This window comes from Herpailurus yagouaroundi, unplaced genomic scaffold (assembly GCF_014898765.1).
Source record: "Herpailurus yagouaroundi ecotype Mexico unplaced genomic scaffold, PumYag 322, whole genome shotgun sequence".
Classification (NCBI taxonomy): domain Eukaryota; kingdom Metazoa; phylum Chordata; class Mammalia; order Carnivora; family Felidae; genus Herpailurus; species Herpailurus yagouaroundi.
In genome coordinates, this window is record NW_024412539.1 from 120,057 (window position 1) to 129,924 (window position 9,868).

Consider the following 9,868-nt stretch of genomic DNA (forward strand, 5'->3'; position numbering starts at 1 on the left):
CAGAGCCCGACGCGGGGCTCGAACTCACGGACCGCGAGATCGTGACCTGGCTGAAGTCGGATGCTTAACCGACTGCGCCACCCAGGCGCCCCAGGACTGATATTTTAAATACAACATATGGGGCGGGGGGGAGCACCTCGGTGGCTCAGTCGGTTGAGCGTCCGATTTTGGCTCAGGTCATGATCTCACGGTTCGTGGGTTTGAGCCCCATGTTAGGCTCCATCCTGACAGCTCAGAGCCTGGAGCCTGCTTCAGATTCTGTTTTTCTGCTCTCTGCTCCTCCCCCACTCACACTGTGTCTCTTTCTGTCTCAAAACTAAACATTAAAAAAAAAACCCTACTTTTAAATAAATACATAAATAAATACAACATCTGGGCAATGCAGAATTTATACAAGAGGATACTAACTTGGAACCAAAAATACCACCTTTTGCGCATGTATCATAATGTTAATCAGTTTGCCGTTGAACCAAATGGGGACTGCGGTTGTCAGAATGTCTGTTACAAAGGATGAAACTCCTATTTAATATCTTGTGGCCCACTGGTTTCAAGTGACTTAGACAAAGTGATATAGCTAGTAGTAGAGCCTAGACTCAGAAGAAACAAAACAATGCAATTAAAAAAAAAAAAAAAAAACAGACTTCTAGGGGTGCGTGCCTGAGAGGCTCAGTTGGTTAAGCATCTGACTCTTGGTTTCGGTTCAGGTCATGATCTCATGGTTCCTAGGATTGAGCCCTGCATCTGACTCTGCCCAGACAATGCAGAGCCTGCTTGGGATTTTCTCTCTCTCTCTCTCGCTCTCTCTGCCCCTTCCCTGCTCCTGCTGTCTTTATCTCTAAAAAAAAAAAAACCTAAAAAAAAAAAACAAAAAAAAAAAAACCAGGCTTCTAACTCCCAGTCCACATCTAAAATTTGTTTCATATAAAAAACTAAACTTTTACACTGAGGCAACAATGCTGCTTTTTAAAGCTCTGGGTAGCAGAGGTCCTGTTGCAACATATTGTTGGAAGCAATATTTTTTATCTTAGAACTATAGTCAGACTAACTTTTGGTAGTTACATTTCTAATATTTGAGGATTTAGGGATCAGATTTTAAATCTGATTCTATAATACATTATCATTCCACAGCCCTTCCACATATAATCCTAATCCTGGTCTCCGAAATGCTGCTCTACTCCTTCTCAGGGGGGGGTCTTAAAGGTTTTGGTCTTAAAGGAATTGCTTCATATTTCATTTTTTTTCCCCTAGATTTCTAGTTCATTGTCAATATTTGAGATTTGATAACTGTACCCAAGTTCACATGCTCTGTTTTCTTTCTAGCGTTCTTTGCAGTTTTCACAATAAAGCTAGAATAAAAAATATAAATCTGATTATTTCACTCTCCACATTTTACCTTAGTGCCTCTCCACTCAGGATAAAGTACAAGCTTAGTATTTGTAATCGAGCTTTCCTTCCCATCCAGGCTCATTACTCACCCATTTTCTAGCCCTCAACTTTAGCAGCAACCACTTTGAATTCCTTTGCCTTCCACCTCCCCACCATTCCCTGCTTTATTTAACTTGTTTAACACCTCTCTTAACAAGTCAAAAACAATCAGTTTTAATGTCTTTGAGAAGCTTTCCCTGACTGTCCAAAAGTGGTTTCGGACACCCTCATTGTTCTTTAGCTTCTCCGTATGCTTACCTTTAGCATGATGCTTGACTGCATACTGTACTACAATTGCATACTAATTTGTTTTCTGCACTAGTCTAAGTTTCTTGAAGGCAGGACTCTGCTGCTCAATCCTTGATAGAGCATTTGAGTGTATCTAGGAGTAATGCACATAATTTTTTAAATGGATGAGTAAATGTACTACAGAGTTTTACCCAAAGCCCCTGGCTTCACTGTCTTCTTTTTTTAATTTTTTTTTTTGTTGTTGTTAATGTTTGTTTATTTTTGAGAGAGAGATTGAGAGAGTACAAACGGGTAATGGCGGAGAGTGAGACCCAGAATCTAAAACAGGCTCCAGGCTCTGAGCTGTCAGCACAGAACCTGATGTAGGGCTCTATCCCATGGACTGAGAGAGCATGACCTAAGCCATAGTCGGATGCCCAACCAACTGAACCACCCAGGCGCCCCCACTGTCTTCTTTATAGACCCCCATATGTGTTTCAATCCCTAGAGTTTTCTGCAATAATCTCCTGAAGAAGGTGAAGCTGGGGAGATGCAAAAAGGTGGGAGCCAAGCATAGCAAAACAAAGCTGAAGAAGGAATCATAGATACAGGTACTGCTTTTAAGAAGTAGGCTCTTAACAGAGATACAGATTAGCATGCAATGATCGGGTTTTTTTTAAATGTTCATTTATTTTTGAGAAAGAGTTGAGCAGGGGAGAGACAGAGAGACGGAGACACAGAGTCCAAAGCAGGCTCCATTCTCTGAGCTGTCAGCACAGAGCCTGATGCTGGGCTTGAATTCACGAACCACAAGATCATGACCTGAGCCAAACCACAAGATCATGACCTGAGCCAAAGTTGGGCACTTAACTGAGTGAGCCACCCAGGCGCCCCAACATGCAATGATCTTAATTGGCAAAACAACAGACTCCACTCTAAGGATTATTGGGTAACCACTGGCCAAGCACACCTCTTGACTCCAAAGGTTTATGTTGCATACCCAAATTCTTGTTCAGTCTAGCCTTGAGTCCCAAGTCACTCACCTGGGGCAAGGCAAGCAGGAAGCTAAGTCCTCAGGCTGTCTCCAGAAGTTTCCTTCCAGCTGAGCGGGGTCCATGCGAGTGGAGTACTGCTTCCTGGCGGTGGAGTCCAATGACCACAGGCAGGAAGGCTGCAGCATACATGGCCATTAGTTTCAGGAACATGAGTGTCCGACACGCAATGTCCCCGGCCAGCCATTGAACAGTGATATTCCAAGTGGCATCTAGGGGCCACAAAGGTGACAAGTCAGTAGCTGCTAATTGGGCAAAGAGTTGCACAGGGGAAGGATGGAGTTGGCTGGGTCGTGGCCGAGTCACTGACCACAGCATGGTCAGGTTCCCTACAGCCAAAGAAACAGTACAATGGTCAGTCCCACTCAGACCTTGGCTGCAGCTGAGAAGGTGAGGAGCTCTGATCCCACCACCTCTACTGATCCCGCCCAGACCTCCTCCTCCGCAGCTAACCCCCGAGGGGTGCCTTGCCTATAGACATGGTGGTCTGGAAGGGAAAGGGGTGAGGGGATGGAGGGTGAGTATGAAGAGGTTAGCTTCGTCCACTGAGTCTTCGCCCTTCTTATTAGGAAGGGTTAGCTGGTTAGTGCGAATTTCGTCCACTAAAGCCTCTGTCCCTGGAGACTCTCCATCTGTATTCTGGAGGTCACCGGCCAACCGTCAGGGTCCTGCGGGGAGCAGGGATCTGGTGCTAGCTTCTACTCCCATAGACTTCTTCAGCCTCTAGAGCCCTGGATTTGGCCGCAGCGTGCGTGTGTGTGTGTGTGTGTGTGTGTGTGTGTGTGTGTGCGCGTGCGCGCGCGCGCGCGCGCTGGGGGTGTTTTGGAAGCATCCCCGGGGAGGGGCAACCCTATCCCAGCCGCCGAGGCGACCTGGCATCTGCGCCTTCTCGCCCCGCCCCTGCTCCTGCAAGCCCCGCCCCCAGTCCAGATTATTTAAAGAAGAATGTGCCGCCTGAGACGTGCTTAGGAAACAGAGGCCACCACACACACACAAACACGGCAGGTGTTGGCCCAGGACAAACGCTTCCCATTCTGAAATTCCGCTTCCGAGGCCGGCCCCACTCATTTTCTTTTCGGAGGATGTTTGTCCCTCGCGAGCGACCGTTGGCTCGTCCAGGAGGCGTGACTAGGGGCGGGAAGTGGGGCGGGCGCGGGGCTGCGGAGCCGGGACTGCCGCTGTCATGGACGCCTGGGTTCGCTTCAGTGCTCAGAGCCAGGCCCGGGAACGGCTGTGTAGGTGCGGCCCGAATAGGAATGGGGGTGGGGGCAGAAGAAGATCCTCGTGAGGCGAGGTCCGTTCACACTACGGGGGTCACAAAAGGTCAACTCGGGCTACGGGGGCTCGGACGGACAGTCAGGAGCGGATCTGAGCGGGCCGTGAGATGATTCGTTTCTGCTCACCGGAAGGATGGGGAAACTGAGGCACGAGTGGGCCAGCGGGGAGGCCGCGAAGGGTTGCCATGTCCACATAAGACCAACACTTTACTCACTGGGCGGTGGTGGCGTGAGGAGCATTCGCCCCGCGACGGAGAGCCAGACTCTGCCCCCAGAGCTGAGTGGCTCTCGTTCCCTTGTCCCCTCACCCTGCTGTTATCCGGGAACTCCTCTGCCTCCGCCCTGTCTTCCGGTCTCGATTCAGCTAGAGGGCCTTGAAATCTACCAGTTCACCTATTCTGAAGAATAATCTGCTCTCCGTCTGCCCCCCACTCCCTTACGTATCACATACATTCTCACACGGATGTGCTTGTGATGGATCCCCTGCTGCCTTCAGAGTCCCTTTCAGACTTCATCATGGTCAAACCTCTTATTTTCTCAACTCCAAGTGGTGTCCCTCAGCCCTTTCTAGTCTCCTTTTTATCCTTAAGCTTTTCCCTTTCCCTGCCCTGGAGGAGAAATGGTAAGATACGGGCGTATACAGGAGGACAGGGAATGGTCTCAAACTGGGAATAGGGAAGTCATTACTTGCCTCTTGGAAGACTTTTTGAGGGGTAGGTTAGGGAGGTCTCTCTACCTTACGTTGCCTGGCCTCTCCTCCAGGGCGGCTCAGTATGCCTGCTCCCTTCTTGGCCATGCACTACAAAAACATGGGGCCAGTCCTGAGTTACAGAAACAAATTCGACAACTGGAGAGTCATCTGAGCCTAGGAAGAAAGCGTAAGTAACTGTGCTTTTGCTTTTATTACTCCAACACTCTCTCCATCCCCAGCTATTCTCCCTCAGTCCCTCTTTCCTGTTCTTGACCTCCTCTGCCCATTCTTGCCCCTCCTTTGGCTCTGCAGTTATCCTCTGCAGGCCTCCTGATTGAGATCAGAGAACAGGGGTAAGAGGCTAATGAAGGATTGGAGAGAATGGGGCAGGTCTGAGAACACCAAACTGGGACACGAGTTGATGAAAATTTGAAGAAAAAAGTTTTTTGAACTGATTTTCCTCTTTAAAAAAAAAATGTTGTTCCTATCACTTCCTCCATTTTCACCTTCTTTTCTCTTTCTCTGTGCCTCACTCTCTCTTTGCCTCTACTTCCAAATCCTTGCTTTTCCTTGCTAATCCCCACAAGTTCTACGACTGGGTAACTCAGCAGATGCCCTTGAGTCAGCCAAACGAGCTGTGCACTTATCAGATGTTGTCCTGAGATTCTGCATCACTGTTAGTCACCTCAATCGAGCTTTGTACTTCGCCTGTGACAATGTCCTGTGGGCTGGAAAATCTGGACTAGCTCCCCGTGTGGATCAGGAGAAGTGGGCCCAGCGTTCATTCAGGTTTGATATCCTTTTATCCTACAAGACCTTTTGTATTCCCTGTACTGCCTGCCTTGCCCTTTGTGAAAGATCTTTCAGGGTCTTCCTAGAATATACACGTCTTGATCACTTGGCATCCGGTCTTCATTTAGATTTTAAACTATCAGAGGATAGTGAATGGAGGCAGATGGAAGGCAGATTTTTCCTCCATGATGATGCCTAAGATACTATATTGATTTCATTGTGCTTCTGTCTATACCACAGATTATGTCTTTCACTGCCTGCTCATTCATTCATTCTAAAAATATTTAGGAGGTGCTTCCTATGGGCTAAGGAATAAAGCAAAGAGGCAAGTACATATGGTTCCCACTCTCTTTATGCTCCTAGTCTAGTGGGGGGAGCCATATTAAGACAAATACCAAACCCAATATTTGTGGAAGTGTACAGAGTGTTATGAGATATATAACAAGGGGGGCCGATTTCAATTGAAAGGCTAAGGAAGAACTCTTTGAGAGAGTAATGTTTTAGTTTAGACTTGAAGTCTGAGTACAAGTTAGACAAAGCCAACAGTGGCAGAGAAGACCTTCTCAAACAGAAAATAGCATATTCTAAGGCCTTAAACCAGGACATATTTTGTGGAATTAGAGAAATAGAAAGGAAGCCAGCATGATGAACAGTATCGAGTGAAGGGTGTACGTTTCAGCTGGAGATGTATGCAGGGGCCAGATCATTCGTGCAAGACCTCTTAGGCAAGGGTAGGATTCTTTGGTTTCGTTTTGTTTAAATTTTATCCCAAGTACGATGGGTTCCGAACAGGGATGTGACATGATTCAAATTGTGTTTAAAGAAGATCTGTCTTGCTGCAATGTGGAAGGTGGATTGCGGTAGGGCAGAAGAGGAGATGTCCTAATATGGCCAAGAGATGATGTTGGCTTGGACTAAGGAGCTGGCGGGTAATGAAGGTGGAGAGAAATGATTTGGGATTAAAATTATCTGTATACACATCATTTTATTTGTTTTTATTTTTGTTTCCTGTGATTCTGTTTGTTGTGTTATATAACGTTAGCATCTTTCCATCTCCATTTATGTCTTGCTTTTCTCCTCATGTTTATCAGTGATTTACAGCTATTACATGGCTTATAGTGTATGAAGGATGGGAGTGAAGGCATGGCTGGACTGTTATGGAAAAGCAACTCCCTAGAAGAGTTTATATGCCATGTTTATGCATTTCATTCAACAAATATTTATGGATCTCTTACTGTGTGCCAGGCACTAGTCTAGACAAGGGTGCAAGGGTAAAGATAAAAGGAGTCCCTGCTCCAGTGGAGCTTACATGGTAATGGGAGGAGACAAACATAAAGAGACAATAAATAAAAATATGAGTAGTTAAGTGCTGTGCAGGAAATTAAATTATGGTCGTGTGGTAGAGAGTAAAAGGCTCGCTACCTTAGAATGAGGAACTCTCTGAAAAGGTGCCATTTAAGCTCAGGCCTGAAGAGCAAGGAAGCACTAGCCAGGTGAAGATTTTGGAGGGAGAATATTCCGGGTGGATGGATGAGGCAGTATAAGGGTCCTAAAACAGGAACAAGCTTGATGAGATCAAAAGATAGAAAGAAACTAATATGGTTGGAGCATAGTGATTGAGGGCAAGAAACATTCAAGATGTTGTTCAAGAGGCAGGGTCAGACGCTGAGTTCTGAAAGCTTGCCTAAGGTGTCTAGAGTTCATCTTAAATGGGGCAGGAAGGAAACCATGGAAAGTTTTAAGAAGGGGAGTGATGAAATTAGATTGTTGGGGGCAGGGGGCAAGAGTGGCCATGGAGAGACCAGTTAAATGAATAAAGTAGTAGTTCAAGCAAGAGGTGCCGGTGGTTGAGACTGTGCTGGTAGCGTGTAAGGGAGAAAGATGGGGTCGGATTCAGGATGTGTTTTAGAGGTAGGGCAATTATATTGAGCATAGACCAGTGTTGTCATAGTGGATTAAAAATCAAAAACAGACTGGTCGGTGTTTGTTTTCTAAGTAATCTCTATGCCCAACATAGGGCTGAGACTCACGACCCCAAGATCAAGAGTTGTATGCTCTACTGACTGAGCCAGCCAGGTGCCCCAGACATCGACTGTTCTTAAGGAATTGATAATCTAACACATTTAGCAAGTTGCTGAACACCTCTGGGCCTCCGTTTTTGTTTTTGTTTTGTTTGTTTTTTTAACAAAAGGATGGGATTTAAAAGATCTATAATGTGTCTGAGTTTCTGAAACAACTGAAGCTCATTCTCTCAAAACGTTTGCATTATTATAGTTCATGTCAAATGTGTGTGTGCTAATGGCTTGCCAAGTGGACAAGTGAGATTTGAGGTTGAATTTGGATGGTTTGATGATGCTCATGATGTTAAGCCAGGATCTTAAGGTACGCATAAACGCTGATTAGTTACAGAAAGCTGGGAAGACATTCTTAATAGTGGCTAATAGTACTTACTGCTGGTGTCCCAGTGTATAATCCCTTTGCATTACGGGGGAAAAAAATGTTTACATGTTCTGTTTGTTGGGCTTCGTGGCTACTGTCTGCCCTTACTGACTCTTCTTGCCTGTGTATCCCAGGTACTATCTGTTTTCCCTCATCATGAACTTGAGCCGTGATGCCTATGAGATTCGCCTACTGATGGAACAAGAGTCTTCAGCTTGTAGCCGGCGACTGAAGGGGTCTGGAGGAGGAGCCCCAGGAGGAATTGAAAATGCAGGACCTGGGGGTCCAGGGACTCCAGGAGGAGGCTTGCCTCATCTGGCTCTCAAGCTCCAGCTCCGAGTCCTACTCTTGGCTCGGATCCTTCGAGGTCATCCCCCACTTCTGCTGGATGTGGTCAGAAATGCCTGTGATCTCTTCATTCCACTGGACAAACTAGGCCTCTGGCGCTGTGGCCCTGGGACTGTGGGGCTTTGTGGCCTTGTGTCCTCCATTTTGTCTATTCTTACCCTAATCTGCCCTTGGCTAAGACTCAAGCCCTGATATTCTGGTACAAGATAAGGAGGGGATCTGAATTGGTAAGATGCAATCTTAGATCGTCCCCAGTATACCAGTCTCATTCTAATTCTCCTCCTCAGTTAAAGTGAAAATCCCAGGATTCAGGGGTAAGAGAGAGGAGCTTTGGGAAAGGTGAGGTGAGGAGAGGTGACTTATGAAGTCAACGGGGTGATTCTGATGTTCAGATCTTCCGGAGTTTTTGTTTTTTCCTCCTCCGGTGCAATGTCTGTGTCTCTCTTGACCCCTTTTACTTTGTCTCTTCTGAGTCTATTTAAGATTCCGTCTCTACATCTTTTTCTTTTTCTTTTTCTTTTTTTTTTTTTTTTACCTTCTCCGTTTGCTGTCCTGGGCATTTTAAGCAGCAGCAGAATTACTCTTTTTTGGTAAGGGGAGGTAGAAGGTGTGGTCTGTGAGGTTCTAACTGCCTTCATCTTTTTCCTCACAAAAGTGACTTGTAGCAGATTTTATCCCTTTCAAATGCCACCGGATCATAATTTTAAAGACTTTTGTCCCAGTGGACTCTCCCCTTACGCACCAGAGATGGTGCAATGGTTCTTCCTTCATGTCTACCTCACCGGCCTCCCTCATGACTTGGCCCTTCCCTCTGCTCACACCTGCAGATTTCCACTTACACTTTTATTTCAGGGCTTTGTTCCCTAGCCTGTTCCCACCCCTTCTTTGCCTATCCAGAATGATGCTGTGTCTGGCATCTTGCTGTAAATACTGTACAGTGATTCTGTGTAAATAGCTGTGGCCTGTGCCCACAATGGAGAGCAGGCCTTTCAGGTCAGCACATTAAAGATCAGTTTGCTCATCAATGTTTGGTCTGGTCCTGTGTGTTCTGTCGTCTGAGGCCTCTAATTCCTGTTCCTGTGGTTTGGGTTTTCTGTGGGATTAGCCACTGGCATCCTCACCTAGACTTTCATTGAACACCTACACGATGCGGGGCATAATATTAAGGGATAGAGATCCAAAAAGCTCGGAAACTTCACGGTCCCAGCCTTAGAAGTTTACAGCCTCGTTGAGAAGAGGGGGTCTAATATTAAAGTAACTGTGCCAGTTCCATAAAGCATACCCCGTACCGGTTCATAGTTCCTGGTCCCTCCAAAAGCTGTGATGCCACAAGGCAACATAGGCTGAGTCACAAACAGTGAGACTGGCAAGGTTTGGTTTGTGGGCTGGCTGTGTTCACATGTTGGGACTCCTGGGTGGGAGGGGAAACATCGCTGTTACCAGTTCTCTCATTTTCCATTTCCCGGGGTGAGATAAATAAGGTTAAGAAGTAAAAAGTATCTGCCTCCCATGCCTACTGTCTATTCCAAACCCGAGGGAAGCGTTACTGCCTGGCAACCACAAAGGATAGAAGGAAAAGGAAGAAAAATAAAGGGCAGAAAGTCCAGAATTGTGCT

The 9,868-nt window shown here is 46.4% G+C and overlaps 1 protein-coding gene and 1 long non-coding RNA gene across 3 annotated transcripts in view; one reads left to right on the top strand and one right to left on the bottom strand.

Annotated features, from left to right (window-relative positions):
* Positions 1-3,411, bottom strand: part of LOC121021831 (uncharacterized) — a 6,263-nt gene extending 2,852 nt beyond the window's left edge. Inside the window, exon 1 of the long non-coding RNA XR_005786695.1 lies at positions 2,697-3,411. This is a non-coding gene — a long non-coding RNA (uncharacterized LOC121021831). The remainder of the gene's footprint in view (positions 1-2,696) is intronic.
* Positions 3,412-3,829: 418 nt separating this feature from the next.
* PEX11B (peroxisomal biogenesis factor 11 beta) lies at positions 3,830-9,277 on the top strand. 2 transcript variants are annotated; one of them, XM_040462520.1, is made up of 4 exons: positions 3,830-3,944; positions 4,745-4,860; positions 5,261-5,462; positions 8,039-9,277. In XM_040462520.1, exons 1-4 carry the CDS (start codon positions 3,889-3,891, stop codon positions 8,442-8,444), a joined length of 780 nt encoding a protein of 259 aa, XP_040318454.1. In that variant the 5' UTR covers positions 3,830-3,888; the 3' UTR covers positions 8,445-9,277. The 2 variants fall into 2 exon arrangements, with proteins under 2 accessions (XP_040318454.1, XP_040318455.1); XM_040462521.1 differs by lacking the exon at positions 3,830-3,944 and adding an exon at positions 3,960-4,129.
* Positions 9,278-9,868: the final 591 nt, after the last annotated feature.

Excerpts from the sequence above, each read along its gene's own strand:
- PEX11B (XM_040462520.1), top strand. The coding sequence starts at position 3,889 with ATGGACGCCTGGGTTCGCTTCAGTGCTCAGAGCCAGGCCCGGGAACGG. Across the intron at positions 3,945-4,744 it reads GCCCGGGAACGGCTGTGTAG|GGCGGCTCAGTATGCCTGCT; the intron begins GTGCGGCCCGAA and ends CCTCTCCTCCAG. Across the intron at positions 4,861-5,260 it reads TCTGAGCCTAGGAAGAAAGC|TTCTACGACTGGGTAACTCA; the intron begins GTAAGTAACTGT and ends AATCCCCACAAG.